The following is a 23,454-nucleotide window of genomic DNA, read 5'->3' as shown; positions in this document are numbered from 1 at the left end:
TTTTGTCATATACTTTACACCAAAGTTTGTTATGTCCCTGAAACAATTTTACAATTAAAAATAGTACAACTGAAGTTGTCATGTATTGTCCCTTATATTTTAGTAGATCAACACACCATATATTATCCCTTCGAGTCAGATAGAACCGCAATGGATGACAACTCTCCTTAAAGAAATTTAACATTGTTATTTTATCATGGCTCGAATCAAACTCACGATCTTTAGTTAAGCTGAAAATGAGCCCTTACTATCGTATCCAAGTGCTCTTGGATAGTATAATAATTTAAAAGTAAAGAACATGATATGGATTTGAGAATACAATTTATATGAAATAATCATTCCTAAAAATTCAAAATTTTAGATAAAATACCTTTAAATGCAATAGAAAATCATAAGTATAATGTGATTAGTATGTGTAATTGCATGCGAAAGGATATCATTGTATCAGATAGACCAAAACATGTCATATTAATGGAGTGGAGGTTCAATTCTACTAAGTAATGAGTGAGAAATCATATACTAGTAAGATCTTAGTTTATTTGCACTTTTGGACAATAAGTTTTTTGATTGTGCGATTTTGATATGTAGTTGTTTGTAGCGATTTTGACCCCACAATTATGCCTTTATGATTTTGGCCCAAGCTTATTTCCGGGTCACAAAAGAGAACCAACCCCAACATTCTAAATAGATATAAAAAATAAATAAGAACAAAAGGAGAATAGAGACATAGACCAAAGCCTTCTTGAACGATAAAAACTAACAAGAAAGAAAAATCAAAATAAACCAAGCCAAAATATAAGGAACAACAAAAGAAACAAAACCAAAATGAGAAGTCAAATCAATTTGTAAGCTTGTCCTAGATTGAGTATAACGAACTGGAAAATCTTTTTACTTCTTCGTTATCTTGGACACTACCTCAATGAAAGGCTCTTTCATAGCAGCAGAATGATTCTCTGAATAATTTATGATTGCATAATCTCCAAATCATGAGCAACGTTGGAATTTAAGATATCTAAAATATAATCCAAACATGTCACTTCATCACTCCAAAGGTCACTGCTGCTGCGCATGTTAAAAATTTGTGTATTTGTTTATCCTCCACTTGTTTCTCAATCTGAGCTAAGTTGTCTTCCACCTACATTGATTGCAGAGGACGTTCTCTAACAATAATAAAAGATGTCTATATCTCTTAAGTTAAAATACCTCCTACATAATCGGTAGTGCCCTTTTCTTAGACCTTATTAAGAAATATTTTTATTAAGGTTAAAACAAAAATGTTAGAATATTTATAAACAATAAAAAACATATTCAATTCAAATAAAAAATAGGATTAATGAGGGGTAAAAATCGCTCAAATAAACCTAGAGGATCAAAGTTCCACAATTGAAAAAACTTAGACCTAGATGCAATTAATCTTATTATTTAATGTAAGAACATAAAAAGGGTGGGGTAATGCAATTGAAGAATGATACTAACTTTTAAGAATAGTATATATGGAAGAACATCTTTACGAGGAGGATTGGGTGAGAATCTGACACTACCCCATGCATTCACTTTCCCACCACCATACTAAAGAGAGTTAAAGGTTGTCATAGAATTCAACTCCACCTCTTTATAAAATGGTCTCCTCATAGTCCGGACTATAGTGATTTGCTTAGTGTGAGGAAATTCATATTTCCATTTTTGGATAAAGGAAGGAAAAAGTGCTCTATCCTTGTTTGGTTTAACATAGCCTTTGGAAAGCTATTCTTTGGAGTTGTATCCTAACCCATTTTTCTATTGAATTTTGTGGTATGTATTGTGTTTGAGCCACTTCATATTCAGTTTTAAAGGCTGGACGGATATGTATTAAATAAAAAGGAGAGTATAAGAGGTACTCTAATCCAGAATTAACAAAAGGGAAAAGATATTTATAGAGACAAATTAGACAGTGAAATTATTCAGAAAGCATGTGACATGATGTTTGAAGCCAACTTAGCACCCCATTCAGCGTGTTTTCCGCCCATAAATAAATTCAATTGGTTATCGTAATTCTCGTGATTCATTTAGGATGTATTTTTCGCTTGATATAGCACCTCTCTAACAAAAATTGTCTAAAATGATTGTTATTTTTTGTTTTCAATGTATTTTAATTGCTTATTTTTTAATTGTATCCTCTAATTAATGTTGTGTGTATCACTTTTAAGTTATTATTTTTCACTTTATTCAAAAAAAGGAAAAAGTTATTATTTTTCAATTTTCATATATAATACAAAAAAAACAGTAGTTAATATGGATAATTGGACAAAATCACCATTTTCTTTCTTTCATTTATCATATTTTTTTAATTTGTGTAAAATAGACATATATGGCAAATATTGTAGGACGGAGGGAGTAGGGTAGTATCTTGAACAATTTCACTACCCCACCCATTCTTACAATATGGTTTCTGACCCGTTCCGTTGTAGAATTGAACTAAGCTCCATTCCTTGAATGTAAATATGTTTTGTTATTGTACCTGTAATGGAATAGACTAGTCCCATATTTAAGATTTTATATTGCAATTTAGAGGTAATTTCTTTAAAATTGTACGTGTATACACATGCTTAATCAATCAGGGGTTAGCTTTTTTGGGCCACTTGCTTTAAATTATTTTCTATGGTTTAGTTAGAATTGGAATATAATTTCGTGGAAAAAGAAGAAGCGTACGGAACACATATCTTGATTGATTTGTGCTTCCTTGTCATATTTGATCGTATTTATTTTTTTGGTACATATGCTGTATTATTTTTTAAAAGGCAAAATTCATCATTAAATAGAGAAAGAGAGGGATGTAAAGTTAATGTGAAAATCTAATTTTCTTATTTATTTTTCTATAATGAAAATCTAATGTTCTTATTTATTTTTCTAGAATGAAAAACTAATGTTCTTACTTCTTTCTTAGCACACTATACTAAAATAATGTTTTGGATAGTGAGTAGCTTCAAACCCATGATGATTAATGAGTGTTTCAACCGCTAAATAGATCAACGAAATTAACATAAAGTATTTTGATAGTGGTGAGTAACTTAGCAAATTTTTATTTACCAACTGTGTTCCGGGTTAAGTCTAACATAAATGGTGAAAAGGGCTACACTGCGGTGAATCAAAGTTCGAATTCTGAATGGAAGATGAACTTGGCTTCATTGGAGCAACCTATTGAAAAAACAAAAATAAAACTTCTAATTTATCGTTGTAATGGAAAATAAATGAAAACTTATAATTAGTTAGAGTAACAGTTTGCTTTTAAAGTTGTTATTCCAAAAGACAGTAATACAATACCCGGTTTTGAATATAGAAGCACTATCCGAAGTAATTTTTTAAATAACTCACTATAATTCACCAGGACGGGATTTATACCATGTCTTTGCTCTATGCTTTTGCAGAATTTTTATAGTTACAGCAACACTAATTTTCATGTTAAAACGGTCTCAAATGAGAGGTTTGAACTTTGTCGGCTGAAGCCTGAAGTTATAAATTCAATTGCGTTGTGTTCATGAAGATCAAAAAAATGTGAATTTTCATTTCGATAAAAAAAAAAAAAAAAATGTGAATGTTCACACCTCATCTATGTGAAACGATCATCATTATGCTTTATGGTCTTTGGGGACCCGTCACTACCGTCAACAAATTCATACCATTTAATAAAGTTCCATTTAGATCAAATTCAAAACATAAACTCAAAATGTAAGTCATTCAATATTCATCCAATGCCTCCAGTTTACTTGCTGCTACAACAACTGCACTAGTTTCTTCTAACTGCAAGAAAAACAAGATTGGTTCTGGAGGTGGAACGGGATCCGATTTGAGTGAAACACTGCATACTTGAGTTCAGTTAACGTGGAGAGATTAGGAAAGCAAAATACAGAAAACCCAAAATTATCGTCTCTTCCCATCATTTCAAGAGAAAATGGTGTCTTCCCTCAATTGCATCAAACAGGTAACATAAAAATAACAGTTGCCTAATGTTTGGGTTGTAAACTAATGTTAGCACAGCACTACACTCAACATTCTTCCTGCAAAAGAAATTGAAAGACGAAAACAACCCTGAGTTTATATTTTTACAACAGCAGCTTGATTTATGCAGATTTTACATCAACAGCAGTGCAGAAAACTTTTTGCATCAGACAAGCATAAAAAAGTACGCCAGGAAAAGAGTAATATGGTAAAATATAGTAATGATAGTAAATATATTACATAGCCAACTTTCTATACTTGCACTAAGCCTTCTGAACCTTTTCCACATACGCCTGCAAAAAAAGAGAATAAAGGATAAGACAAGCTGAAAAATCAGCAAGTGCTAAATTTTCATTACTTTGACTGTGACATTATAAATGTCAAAAATGTAAATGTAGATTCAGAAGCTGGCAGAGATTTTCAACTAGTAAAATAGAACGAATGCAGCAACACAAGGGATAGGATAGAGCTCATAATCTTTTAGAAACCAGTTGAAATAATATGATGGATTCAAGAAAAAGGATGGTCCGATGCATGAGGTAGAAGTAGACAAACGCAACCTTAACCTAGTGAGCTAATAGTTTGTTTCTTGACTAGAAACCCTTTGTCACCAAATGACAAGGCAACAACCGTACCCTATGAAAACAAGTACATCTTTATTTTGAAAGAGACGCTATTTTTTTTTTCTGGGAAAAAATAGGTTATTTGTTGAATCAACAAAATAATCAAGTGAAACAAAAAAAAGTAAGAAATAAAAAAGTGACTTAAGAAAAGGATCTAAGAACGAATTTATGTTCTTTTTTTTTTTTACACAATATATTTAAGAATAATTATACTGGACTATCTTGAGGTTCACAATATTTACAGAGATACTCTTGTTTGAAAAATTACACCAGCCTCAATTGCTTAGTTATTTTTAAGGCTCTATTTGGTTGAGAGGAAGGGATGGATCGCGTTTTAAACTTAGTTTTGGTTCAATTCCCGGACAGTTTAATTTCTCCTCTTTATTCCCCTTTCCTCCATTAAAATCACTCCCCTTGTATGAACCAACCACTCTAGAAAGAATTAATTTGAACCATCCATTTAAATAGGAGAAATGTGTGTAATTTGATTTCATAGAAAAGAACACTTGAGAATTTAGTAGGTGTAATTTTTCAAAAAATCAAGGGTCTCATTATAATTAGTGTAAACCCCATGGGAAATCAATGTATATTTAATGAAGTTTAGTTACAAATATAAAATCTACAACACAAATTGAACACCTAGGTACAAAATTTAATCTCATTTTTGGACAACTATCCTACAACTCTTTCCACATCAAATTATGCCCTCCAGAAAAATCAATGGTTTCTGAAGCTGCATGCATACTCACATTCATCTATAAAACCAAGTTAAATGGGAGACAAGATTTTGAACCCTTCATACATATGACGGAAATCTGTAAGAAAACCACCACTGACCTGTATAAGTTTGTTAACCTTTGGTTTCGAAACTGATAAATAGCGTTCAATTTTCTCTCGTGTCTGAGGAATATGTACCCGCTGAACTGTACCAGTTACTTTATCAGTAACTTTCTTCACAATTGTTTTATAATCTTCTTTGGTGATTTTACCATCTTTCCATGTTGGTTTCAGAATCTCCTTGATAAGCTCTACCAATGAAGATTTAAATGCACGACTCCCCTTCGCGTCCTTTGTTTTCTTGGCCTCATCAGGTCCATCATTTTGGTCCATGTCTCCCATAGGACTATTCTCTTCTGTAATGTTATTTTCAGATTGAGAGATTGGCTTTTCTTCAGCTACCATTTTGTTAGTCTCCTTTTTAAGAGAATCATCGCAATTCTGTCCTATGTTAGATAATAGTGGTGGAATTTCCACTGCATTTTTCGGAATCTTTATACTAGGAGAAAAGGTTGGAGGGGCCCCATTTGCACTAATATTCATGGGCTCCATACTGTCAAACAATGGATCATACTGTTTCAATCCAATAGCAGGATCTGGCTTGATGAATGTCATAGAAACAGGATTAGCAGACCCTTCAATTTTGCTTCCGAAGAGAGTGGCCTTTGCATCACAAGGCTTTAGAGTAGAATGAACTTGTGGGAGCTGCTGACCAGTTCCGAGGATATGTGCAAGAGAGGCTGAGAGGCAGCTAAGTTGAGCAAGCTGTTCTTTGCTGACTCCGTTCTGAGTTGGAGTATATCCAGAACTGATTTGTGATTGGCTTGCATTCATGATATTTGATTCAACAATGTAGTTTTTCTCAGTGGAAAGTTTCTGGTTCTGTATACCTTCAATAATTCTTGCTCTTGGAGGAACAATGGCAACTGTTGCTTGACTCTGTCCAACCAAATGGGAGGCAGTTATATTCTGAGCATTCTGATTTAGTCCTTGTCCTGTCAAAAGGGTAGAAAAATTAAGGTTTGTATATGAATCTACATATTCTTTTAATTTAATAACAATGGCATATATGTATCCTCTGTTTTCTTACTTGCACATGAAATGGTTTTTTCAATAGACAAATGTTTTTCCAACAATAAAATAATTACCTGGAGCAACTTGCTGCTTATTCTGCATATGCTCATCTTTAATATGATTGGAAGATCTCGGACCATAATTCCAATCAGGAGACATCTGTTCATCACCAGGCCACATGCCTCCACCTACTGACTGGGAATTTAGAATGTTGTCAAATGCATTTTCTGCCGTCCTACAGTTGGCTTCCTTCTTATCAATTGAAAATGGTGATTCATCATGCATTCTGTTCCTGTCTAAGCTATGGCCCGATCCATCATTCATTGGCCAAGCCATTAATCCAGGTTCTGGGGCGCCTATGATTCCATTTTTGTTGTCCTCAACCAAATTTACCGTGCCGGAGACAGCAACTAAATCAGTCTGCATTGGACCATCCCAAACTTTATCTACATCAGCCATTCTGCCATCTGAACCACATCTATCATCTCTTAGCCTTCCATTAGGAGCAACTGAATTGCTCAATTTTGGTCTATTCAACACCTGATCTTCACCTTGATTACTCCTTGACCTATCATCCCTTAATCCAGGGCTGGTAAATGCTTGCCTATCATGAGAAAACCTACAATCTTTACCATTCCGACAATTCCCAAGAGCAAAAAATTTGCAAGGAGTGTTACTGCTGTGGTTTGGATAATGCTGGTCACCCTGCTTGAATGATTGCTCTATGTGTCTTCTATCAATTTCCCTTTCACTAGATGATTCATCTGCCAAAATTTTATCAAACCCGTCGGAATTGTCATGATGCACATACTTGCATGATTCTCCCATTCTACACCTTCCCTTTGCAAAATAAATGCAAGCTTCATTAGATCTTCGATTTGTAAGAGAATAATCCCCATTCTCACGGGGATTAGAATATCTGCGTCCATCTGGCCTGTGTCTACTTTCCCTGCTATCCTCATAACTTTGCTTATCATGGTGAAGGAAATGACAATGGCTGCCTCTTCTGCAGTTCCCAACAGCAAAATCTCTACAAGGTTGTGCGGATCTGCCATCCCTCGTTCTGTTCCTATCATCAACAGATGAATGACTAAAACCATGTGGAGGACTCCGGCTCCTACTTCTCCTAGACCTGGCAATATCCAAAGAAACGCAGATAATTAACAAACCAATTGCGTCTGAAAATATCCACACACAGACATCTCAAAGATAGAAAATTTCTTTCAGGTGAGATAATTTGAACTTAATGACTACCTTGCAGTTGAAGATACGGAATATAAAGCAGTCAAACGGTACTAAAATTACATTCTAACCAAAGAAAATAGGTATCTATAAAGAAATGAGTTAAGGACAAACCCAGACAGACACAATACACGAGAGTGTGGGACACACCACAATCAATGTACATTTTTTTAGAGGACCTAAAAGCTTTAGCTTCTAAACTTCTTCATAGCCAAAGTTTCTTAATCTAGTGCTATAGGACGTTTCATTGATGGTTAAGATTCAAAACCACTGAAATGTCACATAAAAATCACATGATCACTAAAAAACTAAAAATTACGGGTTTGATATATTTTATTCTATCTGTTCGCTCGTATACAAGATCTGGTATTCAAGATAGTATGTACGCATGCATTTAAGCATGAAAATGTGAAGTAAATGGACGGGAATAATACTAAATTATATGAAATAGCATTGGTGAAACAGCACAGAATTTCTCATTAAAGAAAATATATGGCTAAGTTTTATCATGTAAGACAAGTACATTGCTCACCCGTTAATGGTCATTGTTAACTTGATTGGTCAACATCCAATTCATGAAATTTTGTTTTGTATAAAATAGAATAGCCTTCTCAATGAAAAGATATCAGTAAGATATGTTTCAATTTCTATTGTGTTTGAACAAGTGAAGATGGTATCTAAGAAGTAATGCAACACATTTAGACTCTCAATAGTACTTCTAACTACTCAGAGATGTTAAAATGTTCTTGGGAGAATTCGTATTGTTAAGAGTCCCACATCGGATAGGTGATGGCCTGACAATGTGTTTATAAGTGGGGGCAATCCTCACCTCACAAGCCGGTTTTGTGGGGTTGTGTTAGGCCCAACAACGATTTCTAAGATGGTATTAGAGCCTCTCCAAGATCCATTTGGCCCCCTGCTATCAGGTTTCCGCTATCCGGCCACCCACCATTTATGTCCACGAACCAAGCCCAATAGTGTTGGTCGTGAGGGGGTGTGTTAAGAGTCCCACATCGGATAGGTGATGGCCTGACAATGTTTCCATTTGGCCTCTCCAAGATCAATTTGGCCACCTGCTATCAGGTTTCCGCTATCCGGCCACCCACCATTTATGTCCACGAACCAAGCCCAATAGTGTTGGTCGTGAGGGGGTGTGTTAAGAGTCCCACATCAGATAGGTGATGGCCTGACAATGTGTTTATAAGTGGGGGCAATCCTCACCTAACAATTAGTTTCCAACATTAGGGTCGGTGCAGATATTAAAGGGAAACAAACTTGACTGACCTGCCATAATCATTTTTTGCATATTGACTATGTTCCCTATTTTTCCATTCCTCAAACCCTGGAGACATTTTCATATTGTAGCTTCCATCAGTGTCTTTTGCAAATGTTGCATCCAAAACTTGGTAGTCTTCGTCATCCTTATTTGAACCTCTGACTCCCGAAAAAGGCTCCTTGCGTGAAAACCTCATTCTTGGTTTTAGCGTATCATTTCTTTCCAAATACCTTGAACTATTGCTTTTAGTAACACCTGTAAAGGAACACCAAGACTACAATTGCTTAGGGTGCATATGGACATGCTTTTCGAAGTGCTTTAGTAAAAAAACTTACAAAAACTCTATCTAACATATGAGGGAAAGAAAAAAAAAACACAAACTGTATTCTATGGATTGTGACCATATCTGAAGAACTTATGCCGTCATAACAATCTATAGACATGTTTTTACATGCATTTTTCTATCGCAGAAACACAAACAAACAGGCCTTACTCTCGGGTGGAAATTCAGGTTCATCTCTTGAATCCCGGTTTGAAGATAGCTTTCTGCTACCTCCGCTCATCTAACTCCCAGAGCCTTAAGCTTCACTTTGATTAATGCAGAATGCTCTGAATTAAAAGCTATAACAAAATACATATATAAAATCAGAAAACTGAAACCCACCCAAACTCTGATACTTCAAGCACAGTTTGCATAAACCAGAGTCACAAATATAACTAATCATCATTAAAACGAAAATGAATTTAGCAAGAGAGAATAAGAACATAGAACATGAAGGAGGATCAGGAATCTTCCTAATAACAAAAACAGGGTAAGAGAAAAAATTAAAATAAAAGAGTTCTCCTATTGTCTATATCTGAAAAATAAAACATCTTAAAAGAAGCAATGCAAGTAGAGAAGCAAAGAAAATCATCCTATCCAAATACAGATTTTCAGTTAAATTTTGAATGAAATGTTTAGCAGTTGTGTGAATCAAGCTGACCATGAGGAATCATTAACAGTTTTAAAATGCATTAGTTCACTTGATATGACTACCACGAATAGAAAACCATCCTTAGGTTGCATATATGCCTACTTTCTATCTCCTCCTCTCGATAGAGAATATCAAAATCAACAACCAGGCTTTATCCTACTAAGTGGGGTCGACTACATGGATCAAACGTCGCTGTAAAGTTCTATCATTTATCATATATTTATCCAACTCATGAATATCTAGATCCTCCTTAATAAGTTCTTTAATAGTTTTTCAGGGTCTAGGACTGCCTCTAGTGATTTGACTACTCTCCATCTGATTTACTCTCCTCACTGCAAAATCTACATGACTTTTCTCTACATACCCAAACCACCTAAACCGAGTTTCTGCCATCTTTTCAATGATAGGTGTTATCCCAACTCTCTCTCGAATATTGTCATTTCTAATTCTATCATGTCTTGTCTTACCACACATCTAACACAACATCCTCATCTATGTTCGCTTATTTTACTCTCTTGTTGATTCTTTACCGTTCAACACCACATTCCATACAATAGTATCGCTCTTACAGTTGTAAGATAAAGAATATCCATAGGCCTTGTACAATTCAACATACAGATACCCGGAAAAGAAATAATACACATAGGACGAATAAACGGAATTTTCTTTTCTAGGCCAAATTTTATAACGCTTTTGGTAGACATGAAAAATAAGTGTGAAAAACGGAGGAATAAAAGTAAGAGGTGAAATTCAAAGCAATATTTTAAGTGTTGGCCTGTGCATATTTTCTTCCACAACAGAAATCTGGGATAATTATTTTTTTTTCAAAGCAGACAAGTCTTGCAAACTTTTGCAAATGAGATACTATGTATTTGCTTAGATTGTTAGATGAAATTTTTTTAAGTAAAATACTTCGGTGCATTTCCTTTGGTGCTTTTCATGCTTAAAACAAACTTCAAGAAAATTGTGGATTTGAAAAATCATTAATAGCTATTAGTATTTTATGTGAAGAACCACAAGAAAAACACCAAAAGAAATGCACCTAAGTTTTGTCCTTTTTTTAATTGGCAGGTATTATCAATTGTTAACATATCCGAGATATATATATACACACACGTAAATATCCTTAGCTAATTTCCAGCCTCTGACATTTTATTAAGATGTTTATTTGTTGCATCATTCACATGTTTTTTAGGGTGTAGAATGGGTTCACGTTCTTAAAATAACTATTATCAAAATAATTCCTATTTAAACCCCTGATCTCAAAGACTGATATAAGTAGTTTTTTTCACAAAAACGCCTAAATCTTTTGCCAATGACAGTAGCAAGTCTTAAGTTACATAGAGCCTCTTATGCATTTGAGAAAAAATTGAATCTTCAAATTCCAAACAACTACAATAATCTCGCACTTCCAAGGGCTACATATTCTCATAAAAACCATGAAAAATCTACATTCATGATGGAATTGATACATCGTCTTTACCAATTACAATACCTATAAGATTTAACAGTACTCAAACTCGACCATTGCCCACTCACAAGACAGATCAAAGCTACAATATTTATTGCATTAATTTTCTTCTAAACTCATTCTTGATGCGCATTGGAAACTAGTGTCTGTTGAAAAACTCGACACTTTCCAGTTCTTGAACAAGCCAGGGGTTTATTCTGCTAACTCAAAATAGGTCAACAACAACAATAAAGCTTTATCCCACTAAGTGGGGTCGGCTACATAACTCAAAATAGGTCATTATTTTGAGACAACTTCGACTCCAAAACAAATCAATATAAATTGGTAATTGTGAAAAATGTCAAACATTGCTTGTGAGAGGCTCAAATGCCATTGAGAACATATTTACACCAGCTACTTTGATTAAGTTGGTAAAACCTCCATGAACATGACAAGAAAATACTGCAGAAAAATTGTATCCAATTAGCACTTAGTCTTGTTGAGATACATAGAACTAAATCACAGGAGAGGCTTCCAAAGTTCCAACTCTACTGGCCGATGTCTCGGCATCAAAGCTATCCAAGTGGGTGTATATTTTATATGGATGAATGACTGAAGTTACTCTTCTAGATTAAAACAGAACGTCTAAAGATATAATCTTCAGGTCAACAAATAGGATTATGACTTGTTTGGGTTGACTTAATGAGCTTATCTACTAGCATAAACATTTGTGAGATTGTTTGTGAAAGCTTATGAAAACAACTTATAACATGTCAATAAGCTGTTTTCAACTTGTTTGCATAAAATCTTCAATATAACTTCGAAAACAGCTTATAGTTTGACTTTATTATACCTTTTGTCATATGAACAACTTATACATTAGCACTTATATTTATTAAGTTGCTTATCCAAAAAGGGCACTAATCCATCGATATCAATTGAATAACCTATGGTCTAAGTAAGGGTTGTTACATTATTTAATTCAAGAGTGTGTCAATCCTACTTACATTACACAAAATCAATGCATTACACGATGAACACCCATACATACATAACGAAGATTTGCAATTATGGGGTTTATATCAGGATATAATAGAATATGGTCGCTGCACAAACACTTGCCAGAGCGTCTATTTCATATGCTACTAATCTCCATATTAATTGGAGCCAACTAATGCTACATCAGTTTCTACTTAATGATATGAATTAACTTTTAATTACATACAATAGAATCATGATAAAAAAGAAAGAACATAATACAGTGAAAGCAAGCAAATAAATTCGAAGATTCACAAAACAACATTAGTGGTTCGTTCCTAATTTACGTTTATCCATTGATAACTCAAACAGAATAGAGTACAAGGCTTTTTTAAATTAATAGAATTCCAAAAATGATGGAACGAAAACCTAGAATGGAAGAATGTTAAAAGATGACTTACGAGTGAGATGCAGTAGAACTTCGGAATGGAGAAGAAACCCTAGCTCTTTCCGTGCATAGAAGACGATGGTATATGATTTAGGATATTGGAGAGTGAGGGTAGTAAGGAACACACTAGCAGTAGCAGTAGCAGTAGCAGCAGAGTGAAGTTTGCCGTTTTGTCATCAATCAAAGCTGCGGTGGAGTGCTGCTGGATGCGGGCTCCTCTTCTTTTTGTTTCTCTTCACGATAATCATATTCATTTTTTTTAATTTTTTATAGTTTATTTTTTTGTGTTTTTTTAGTAGACATTTTAGTTTTTTTTTTTTTACCTTCGCTAAGGAAATGGATCTAGTAATGTTTAGTCAAAGATTATTATACTAATAATATAGAAGCTGCTCTCTCTTAAATAATTTATTATTTGACGAGTTTTATTTATCATTTGAATTCGATTATATAATTTTTTTTTATTTTTTAGTGAAAAAATATAACAGCGTCAGTATTTAAAAAGATAAAGAATTTAAACGGAAGAAAAATATAAAAAGAAAAATGTTGACTGGAATTAAGTTAAGAAATAAAATTGTGTAAGTTTGACCAAAAAATTATAGAATGAAAAAACTACCAATAATTTTTAAGTTTTTGACAATAACATGTTCTCTGAAAAATCCATACGGTAATTGTATCAAAAATTGTGAATGTGAAGATTCAATTGTATTAAACGTGTCATCAAGGTTAATGGTGAAAAATATGTCTGATCGGATGTTTTAAGAGTAAGGATTTCTTCGTAAGAACTATAAACAAATGTTGATAATTTTCTCTGTTTTTAATCAAATTGAACATTGAAGATTTGTTGGAGTGCAAAAAACATTTGTAATCCATTCATAGATTGTGTATCGGTGTGTAACAAAAAAAAAGACTGTATCGATGTAATACATGTATGAATCATGTATAAAGAATACTATTTTTAACATTATATACACAAATTATGATTGAAAGAAGAAAATAATTAAAAAGATAGTTGAGAAGAAAATCAAAGGTATGGAATTCATTGGTAAGGTGGATGTGGAGTGGTCTAATACCAAATTAACCTGGGATGAGTTCAAACTATGGCGTTTCCGTGGAAGCGCGCTTTAATGGTGCATCTATTGTGAAAAGGGTGGAAAGTCGGTTCATGGAAGTGAATTTACAAACTTTTTGGGCCATGGAGGGACATCATAGGTGTGGACTTCCAAAAGATCACTGTATGGTGTGCTTTTCACTATTGAGAAAGATTACATACATATTTTTTTTAGAATTCTGTTCTCCACCCAACACATTTTATTCGCGCCCTACAATCGTTTTAAATTTATCCTTGCGCTAGTTAACTAACGCAAGTGAAAAACTATGCGTTAGTTAACTAACGCTGCGCAGGTTAAATAACGCAAGTGTTAAACTCTGTGTTACTTAACGAATGCCGTGTGGGTTAACTCACGCTGGAATAAAACCTTTCTCCTTCAAACTCAGCTTCTTCAGTCTTTCTTTCTTCCATAGTTCTGCTCTTTCTTTCTTAAAAAGAGTATGAACTGTTATTCTAAATTCATGCTTTAGGAACCTTTGATTCCACCGATTTTTTTAAAAAAATTTAGAATAATTAAAATAACAATTCAACTTAGAATTATTATTCCACCGATTGGAGATTAATTCCTTTCTTTCATCCTTATAATAATTGCTTCTGGTTTGAGACAGACAAATCGGTGGGATTTCTTTAGCAACCTTTCTTTCTTTCATCCTTATAATAGTTGCTTCTGGTTTGCTTTATTTTAGAGCATGACGAACCTTTTGAAACTTAGAGACAAATCCCAAAAGCAATTAAACCAGCTACAAAGTAATCACATCTTTTTAGTCAAAAATAAAGCAAACACATCTCAAAACGAACCCTTTTCGTTCTCCCCCAAGCAAATTATTTCTTCTTAAAATTCATGCTCTATCTATTGTTGTGTTGAAATATTTAAGTCACGTTGGTTAATACATATGCGTAAGTTAAGTCATGCAGCGTGACTTAACTTGTGCAGGGGTATTTTCGTCATGGCTGCAGGACGCGAGCGAAAAGTGCAGGGGAGAGAGCATAATTCTTTTTTTTTAAGGACCTTGATTAACCGTCGATCATTGTTTGATCGTTCAACATCGAAGACCCTTGTTTGAATCAACAACAATCTAATCCACACATGTTGTTGCATGGTTAAGGAGTTGTGAGTGTGATCTTCCAATGTAGCTTAATAATAGGAATTTCCAATGATGAGTTGGGGAGTCATTAGGTAACATGTTCAATGTGGACCACTTGACTTCTAATCAATCTCGTGGTTGATTTATCGGTATCCGTGTGAAAATGGATTTGGACATAAAACTTGTTCCTAATTTCACTGTTAGTTCTTTATGTATCGTTCTTAATACATGTAACATTATATACTCCTCAACAAATTTTTTTTTTTTTTTTATGCAAGAAAGATGATGAAGATTGAAAAGAAGAAGATGAAGATTCAAAGGAATAAGATGAAGATGATGAACATGTTCATCTTATTTATGTTTTTTTTTTTACTTTTAATAAAAAAATATTTTTAAAAATAAAATTATGTATTTTTAATAAAAAAATTAGAACAAAGATTTATATGTGTTTTTATGAAAGATAAATGACCTAAATAAAAAAAGATAAATAACAAAAATATTACAAATAAATAAGATAAAGGATGAAAAATGTAATTCTGCCTATATTTTAAATCATCCAAAGGTATTAGGATCAATTCTACAACTTTGAAAATCACTTTTACCCTCTATTCTAGAATTTAAACCAAACAACACTACATAAAAAAAGTTGATATTAAATCGAATCAAATTGATTCTTCAACATACATATACCATACCATCTCGTACTGTTTTGGCATAACCCTTGATACACTGACCGTTAACTATTATCCAACCATCTTTGACTTGGCGCATTCACAACACTTTGGTTTTTTCTTTCCCTCTCCCTCCTCATCACTTCACTGTTCAAATTGCGCCTTTTTCCACACAGCAGGGTAAAACCCATGTCCCAAACCAACAGCCAAATTAGAAAATACCACCAACTCGTCGGTGATGTCTCTTCAAACTTCAAAACTCTGTAGCAACCAGCAATGCACGTTATGTTAAAAACAAATTAATAATTTTGTACTCCAAATAAAAAATGTGCATATCCTTCCTATACTATAGTAAAGACAGAAGAGAGTGCAGTGCAGGAGTAGTAGTGGCCACGTCCTCATCACCCACTCTACTCCATTAAAACCAACACGTGAACCGTTTCTGAACTCACGATCACGAGACATCAAAATGCTACTACAGTACACCCATGACCTTGACCACAAGCCAGCAATAAACAGTAATAACATCAATTAATTAAAGAATTCTCCATTAATCAATGAATTACCATAAACAAAGCACAACCGTCCAAATTTATATTATTGACCATAAAGTTAAAACATAATACTCCATTACGACCAAACATACACAGTTGCTGTATAAAATAAAATCACAACCATGAATAAACCCATTAAACTCGCAATAACCACTCTCTACATGGCTTCTCTCTTTACTTTCTCTCTCTTCCTTTTCATCACTCTCTCTTCCGCCACTCACCATCACAACCACAATCACCACCAACCTACTCCCTCCCCCTCCGTTTCTCCCACCGCCGGGTCAGAGATCCAACAAGCCTGCAAAGCAACCCGATTCCCACAACAATGCGAATCATCACTCGCCAATCTCCCTCCAAATCCCACCGCTCTCCAACTCATCCAATCGGCCATCAACCTCTCATCTACCAATCTCGTAACCGCCCAATCCATGGTGAAGGCTATTCTAGATTCTTCCTCCAGTAGCCGTAACCGCACCGTCGCCGCCACCACCTGTATCGAAATACTAACGAATTCACAAAACCGCATTTCTCTCTCCAACGACGCTTTAACACATGGAAAAATTAAAGACGCTCGAGCATGGCTGACCGCCGCCTTAGTTTACCAGTACGACTGCTGGAACAGCCTGAAATACGCCAACGACACTCACGCCGTCGGTGAAGCTATGTCGTTTATCGATTCCCTTGAGACGCTCACTAGTAACGCCCTTGCCATGGCGTTTTCCTACGACGTTTATGGCAAAGACACGTCGTTTTGGAAGCCGCCTACCACCGAGCGCGACGGTTTATGGCAGGCCACTGGATCGGGCGGAGGATCGGTGTCTAGCGTAGGGATTCCGGCGAAGTTGACGCCGGATGTTACAGTGTGTAAGGGAGGGGAGAAGGGTTGTTATAAGACGGTGCAAGAAGCTGTTAATGCTGCGCCGGATAACGGCGTTGACAGGAAGAGGTTTGTCATATATATCAAAGAAGGGGTTTATGAGGAAACCGTTAGGGTTCCGTTGGAGAAGAGAAATGTGGTGTTTTTAGGTGATGGAATCGGGAAGACGGTTATTACCGGTTCTGCTAATGTGGGCCAGCCCGGAATGACTACTTACAACTCTGCCACCGTAGGTAACTATATTTTTATTTTTATTTTTATTTTTATTTTTATTTCTATTTCAAATCATACTTATTTAAAATTAAAATATTTATCAAAGAGTGATTGATTAGAGAAAGTCTTGCATAGGCACAAATATAAATGAAAAATGGTTAGACACACATGTATAAATTGATACAGTTAAAAGAAAAAATAATTGAATGATGAGACTTGATTTTTTCTGCTTTATTTTTCTCTATTTGTGTCTAGGTAAGACTTTCTCAATTGAACCTTCACTTTCAAAAATAGTCTTCTAGTCTACCAAGTGTAGTACTGTAGTCCCTTCCGAAGCTTAGTATGTATATGTATGTATTTATATGTGATTCAGACAGAAAAATAAAAGGTTGATTTATTTGTTGAAAGATTGAATTTATATATTAGAAGGACCAGTTTTGAATACTTTCAATGTAACCTTTGTATGCTTGCTAGGCGTGGGGTTTTGTGTGACGTGTTAGCTTCTGAATTCAACTTATCTAAACTTCTAATTTTTTTAAAAAATTGATTAAGACTTCATCGTAAGAATTTTGTGCAAAAATATCATTATTTTGATTTTGATTTGTCTGATTTTAAGTTTAATCTGTTATTTACATGTTGAGTGAACCTTCACTTTCACATGCCATAAGTATATGTATGCATGAAAGCATGGTTGTTAATTTGTTATTGTAGTATTGTTAATATTGGGTTTATTTTATATATGTTGGCAGCGGTTCTTGGCGATGGATTCATGGCAAAGGATCTGACGATCGAAAACACAGCAGGTCCTGATGCACACCAAGCAGTGGCATTCAGATTAGACAGTGATCTTTCAGTAATTGAGAATTGTGAATTTTTAGGAAATCAAGATACTCTGTATGCTCATTCCCTGCGCCAATTCTACAAATCATGCCGCATTGTAGGCAATGTGGATTTTATCTTTGGAAACTCAGCTGCAATCTTTCAAGACTGTCAAATTCTGGTTCGTCCTAGACAACTCAAGCCAGAGAAGGGTGAGAACAATGCCATCACTGCTCATGGTAGAACCGACCCTGCACAGAGTACAGGATTTGTTTTCCAGAACTGTTTGATTAATGGAACTGAGGATTACATGGCATTATATCATAGTAATCCTAAAGTGCATAAAAACTATTTGGGAAGGCCATGGAAGGAGTATTCTAGAACAGTTTTTATTCATTCGATATTAGAAGTCCTTGTTACACCTCAGGGTTGGATGCCATGGAGTGGTGACTTTGCACTTAAGACACTTTATTATGGAGAATTTGAGAATTCTGGTGCTGGTTCTGATTTGTCTCAGAGAGTGTCTTGGAGCAGTAAAATTCCCGCTGAACATGTGTCGAGTTATTCAGCGGAGAATTTCATTCAAGGAGGTGAATGGATGCAATCATCTCATTTATCAGCACATCATGGTAGGAGTCATCACAGCACTCATAGAAGGCATGAGTAAAATAGGGGAGTTTTCACTTATTTACTCTAATACTCCCTTTGTAATTTACTTCTACCATTTACTAATACAATAATAACATTATCTGAATTCAATAGCAATTGAAAAAGGGAAAAATCCAAGGGAAGATTAGATAAAGTGATAGATCATAGAGTCACTCCACATACTTAGAAAGGGTCCCACTCAATGTATGGGGCAATTTTAAATTGGAAGATATATGATATATTTCTTGCATTAAGAAATGGTTGTTTACATAAGCGTAACCTGATGTAGTAAAGTTGGTGTACTTGTGCAACACTTTTGGCCAAATGAAACCAATAAAAAATGATATGGGGAGAACCACTATGGTATGCTTAGATTCCATATAAAAAAAGAAGACATTTTTTTCCAATTTCTAGAGTGGTTTGCGTGGACAAAACACCTCTTTAAGTCTCTTGCATGATAAAGAAGGTATGATAGAAAAACTAGAAATTGAAAGGTTATCTTCCATGTGAATGTAATGTAAAAAGCACATTACATGTTGCAGTCCACATGGAAGTTGAACACTGGCCAGTGGCCACCTTAATTTAATGCCTTTTTTAATTTGGCATATGTTTGGCTACTTGAGCTATGGTAAAATGGCCACTTAGTTGCTAATATGTCTCATTCCTGTTGAGACATCGCCTTGATGATGAAGTTGAATGTGCTTGCACGTCAATTTATAACGTCTTCTCTGTACATAATGAAAGGAAATTCATATGATGATCAGGTTTAACCTTAGTCCGTGAATGAAAGTATGAACCGTTTCTTCCTTGGAGTGAACACTGACCAATCACAGTTGTCCTTACAACCAAACAAACTTTATTCAATACACATTTGTCTAGTGTAACATAATGCAGTGTTTGCTCACGAGGTATCCTTCGCAAGCAGTCAGTCACATGTTGCGGAATGGTCTTGGAATAAATAGTAGTGCTAAATACCAATCAAAATTGATTGGTTCGAACCTCACATGCAGTGCTCGCTAGGAACAGTAATTACATTAGATTCTATTGCAAAATATAGAGATAGGTTTTTGAAAGGGACGGACCCTCCTAGATTCCTAGTCCTTTAATTATATGTAAATATATAATATATAATTTGATAGTAAAAAGTGACTATTATTTTGGAATTTAAACACTAAAGGATTAAATTTACAACATGTAACAACTAACAGCAACAATTTGAGAATAAGTTGTAACAGAAGCTTTATTAAATTAACATTAGATTTTGAGAGACCGGGATTATATATATTTGCTCAATTTTTGTCACATCACTTTGAGAAAGTTAAGCCTTAAAAAGAAAAGAAAGTTCAGTTTTAACTAAATCTGCAGCAAGAGGTTTTCAGTTTGCTGTTTGTTGTAGTTTGGTTGGGTTTTCTAAAATAAACATAAACAACTTGTTGAAATTGGCACCATCCATAATCTATTCATCCATAGAATAAAAAATAATCCACCCATATATAGTGAATAACCGGTGTATCCACTACCTGCTTCAAGACTAGTAGGAGGTGATAAGGTCTACACCACTTATCCATAACCCTTCAGAAGTCAATATATAATTAAGGTTGTTGGGCTCCATGCGTGGTCGGATTATTGTGGCTGAAAATAATCATTTATGGGGTAGTAGTTTTCACATAACCACCCTATAGTGCTGAATTTTTCAAGTATTAAATTTTATTGACAAGTTCTAGAGGTTGAATACATGTTTAGTTGAATCATATGTGTGTTAGTTCAACCAGTTATTGGACTGTCCCTTGTACGACTCTGTCTTTCTTGACTTTTTAACCAAATGTCTTTGTAGTTAAATCTGAAATAGAATGCAAAATTGTTACAATCCCTTCACACATATTGGTGTGTTTGGTATTAAACTCCACCTAAAACCTAACCTGCCGTGTTACTGCGCTGTTCATCCCATGCTTTGCTAACTACCTTTCTCTATGTTTTTTGCTGAATTTCTATGGTGCACAACGTTTTTCCCCCACCATTGAATCAATAAGTTCCACAATATTTCATTTGATCCAACTGTGAGAATTATCAATTCAATGGTAGAAACAATATTTCACCCAATAAAAGAGTATATGTTAAAAAAAAAAAAAAAAAACTCCATAACACTTCTCCTTGTCTATTGATGTCGATGTTAACTTGTAAATGAGAATATGTGTGGACTGTCCAGCTTGGGGATCAACAAGGGACACAGACAAGCAGATAAACCTCCCCAATCGCATAGTATGAATGAGATTGAGAGGGGGAGTCATACTTTTCCGTAAGTAAAATTTCAGTTTCTCATCTAGTTACAATAGAACTCTCATAATCACTAGCAGAAACATATATCCGTTTTTTTATTGCACTTAATTGCATATTTATTACATCGTATTTTGTTATATATTTTTTCGTCATATTCAAACAATCAAATAATTTTGACAAATGAGATACAAATATATTCTCTTTATATTTTTTATATTGTTCTTATGTGAAATTTGACTGAATTTTTAATTAATATTTAATTAATTTATTAATATAAAATTATTCTAATAGCCTTTCAAAATCATTTCATTTAGAAAAATAAAGTAGTTTGAAAGTAGTCTTGACTTTGGGCCATTGAAAATTATTCCGTTAAAAGCTTTTTGCGTTTCGAAACAAATTTCAGTTATAAAACAAACTGTTGTTTTACACCCCATATATATATATGAAGCTAGCTTTCCGTATTTTTTTTTTCTTGTATACAACTTTCGAAAACCTTACAAAGTTAAAACAAATCAAGAACTTTTGGGTCTCATATCACAATCCTTTCATTCATAAAGTTAGACAGTTTCTTTTCCCATTTTATGAGCTTCTCTCGTGACCTATGTAGTTTGGATTCTAAAATCTGAATTGCATAAAATTCCCATAAAACTTCTAAAAACACGTTGAAATGTTTCGGATTTTAGAATCTAAATAGGACGCGCAAGAAGCTTATAGGATGAAAAAAATAATGGCCTAAAGTCTATTTAAGTTAATTTGGTAGTATCAAAGAAAAAAACAATGCATCTTTATACCCATCTCATCTTTTGACTAAGATAAAAAATAACTTTCGAAAGTGGATTTTGTTTAATGCAATCCAAAGTTAACTTAGGTGCCAAAAGCCAAAATTTCACTATGTTGTTGCATTTCCTATTATGTGTTTTTGATTTATTGTATTAATTTTATTTAGTGATGTATCTACAGTTGTAGTTGAACCTTTGGTTGATTAAAAATGAGGCATTGATGAACCAGATGTTGATGTTATTGATATTGCAAAATACTTTTCGCTGACATAAAACACAATTTTTAAGATGATTTGATTAATTGAGTTCGTTATGAAGCAGCAAAGGTAGAATTTACTTTAGTTATAGACAAATCTGGTGAATTGTGATGGTTATGAACGAAGAAATTAATATTTTGTACTGGGTCGTGAAAAGAGTAGTGTATAAAGATCAAGAAAATCTAAGGGGGCGTATCGAATTAAGATTTCAAATGATTTTAAAAGATCTTTTAAAGATAAGAAAATCTTATGTTATTCAATCAAGACTTTCTTATAGAATATAAATAAATCTATGGTATTCAATCAAGACAATCAAGATTTTTTATTCAAGGCAACCAAATCTCTTGGTATTCAATTAAGATTCGTACCAACTTATAAAACTATTGGTATTCAAAAATCTATAAATTTTAATGGATTCTTTTGTATAATGAATTTTGTGAGACTTTTTAGTTAAAAAAATACACATGAAATGCTCATTCAACAATGTTAACCAAGTGACTTCAAACACACAAGAGGGGGGGTGAATTGTGTTCTTTAGAAAACAAATTAAAATAAGCACTTAAAAAAATATTTTAACCAAAAGAAATAAAGTGCATATAAAAGTTTATAATAAAGATGAAAAACTAGAAAAATTATGCTAAAATAAATAACAAGTAAAGTAAAAGAGATAAAGGGGTGAGAGAAAAAGACACAAGAAGTTTATCCTAGTTCGGCCTAAAACACCAAGGCCTACGTCTAGTCCCCAAGGAAAAGCCCCTTGAGATTTTCACTAACCTAGCTTTTAAACGGGATAAGCTAGTAACCTTTACAAGATAGCGAGCACTCTCCAAACAAAACAATCCTTTGTAGAAGAGCCTCTAAACCCAAGAGATATCACCTCTCTTGAAACCTTGGGATCACACCCAATACAAATAAGAATTACAATAATAAAGTAATACACCAAATGTGTAGATATAACAAATTGAAGCATAAGAACTACAAGATAAACTATGTAGTATAAAATAGCTCTCAAGATAATAAATTAGCAAGTGTAAAAATAATGTGAGTGATGTAAAAGTATTTTTGACAATGTTTAGTGCAAATATTAGTTGTTGAAAATGAGCTACCACAATGCATCTATTTATATGCAAAAATGAGAATGAAATTCATTTGAGAATATAACTAGCCGTAGCATGATAAAATCAACTAGCCGTTGGAATGCAATTCTCCCTTTAATGATCAACGGTCACAAAATCAAAAAAATGTTTCATCATAATTGATTATCCAAAGAGAGTCAATTATGGTTTGAGAAAAAAGACACGTTGAGGCATTAAATAACTCATAATGGATTATGTCAAAATACATACTAG

General features: G+C 34.0%; 2 protein-coding genes across 6 annotated transcripts; one reads left to right on the top strand and one right to left on the bottom strand.

The window, feature by feature from the left end:
• Positions 1–3,964: 3,964 nt before the first annotated feature.
• Positions 3,965–13,059, bottom strand: LOC11438536 (zinc finger CCCH domain-containing protein 38). Of its 5 annotated transcripts, XM_024772804.2 has the most exons (7): positions 12,831–13,059; positions 9,461–9,588; positions 8,976–9,222; positions 6,524–7,581; positions 5,436–6,370; positions 4,216–4,268; positions 3,965–4,034 (listed from the first exon to the last, which is right to left on the bottom strand). In XM_024772804.2, exons 2-6 carry the CDS (start codon positions 9,528–9,530, stop codon positions 4,239–4,241), a joined length of 2,340 nt encoding a protein of 779 aa, XP_024628572.1. In that variant the 5' UTR covers positions 9,531–9,588; positions 12,831–13,059; the 3' UTR covers positions 3,965–4,034; positions 4,216–4,238. The 5 variants fall into 5 exon arrangements, with proteins under 5 accessions (XP_024628572.1, XP_003630250.1, XP_024628571.1 ...); XM_003630202.4 differs by lacking the exon at positions 3,965–4,034 and having other exon boundaries at positions 4,047–4,268; XM_024772803.2 differs by lacking the exons at positions 3,965–4,034; positions 4,216–4,268 and adding an exon at positions 11,437–11,853 and having other exon boundaries at positions 5,112–6,370.
• Positions 13,060–16,324: 3,265 nt separating this feature from the next.
• On the top strand, positions 16,325–19,040 carry LOC11442613 (probable pectinesterase/pectinesterase inhibitor 51). Its single transcript, XM_003630201.4, has 2 exons — positions 16,325–17,345; positions 18,075–19,040. The coding sequence occupies exons 1-2, from the start codon at positions 16,358–16,360 to the stop codon at positions 18,809–18,811; spliced, it is 1,725 nt and encodes a 574-aa protein (XP_003630249.2). The 5' UTR covers positions 16,325–16,357; the 3' UTR covers positions 18,812–19,040.
• The last annotated feature ends 4,414 nt before the right edge of the window (positions 19,041–23,454 follow it).

The sequence above is a fragment of the Medicago truncatula genome, chromosome 8 (assembly GCF_003473485.1).
Source record: "Medicago truncatula cultivar Jemalong A17 chromosome 8, MtrunA17r5.0-ANR, whole genome shotgun sequence".
NCBI classification, from domain to species: domain Eukaryota; kingdom Viridiplantae; phylum Streptophyta; class Magnoliopsida; order Fabales; family Fabaceae; genus Medicago; species Medicago truncatula.
The sequence above is the reverse complement of the archived record's forward strand: the minus strand, read 5'-3'. Positions and strand labels throughout refer to the sequence as shown.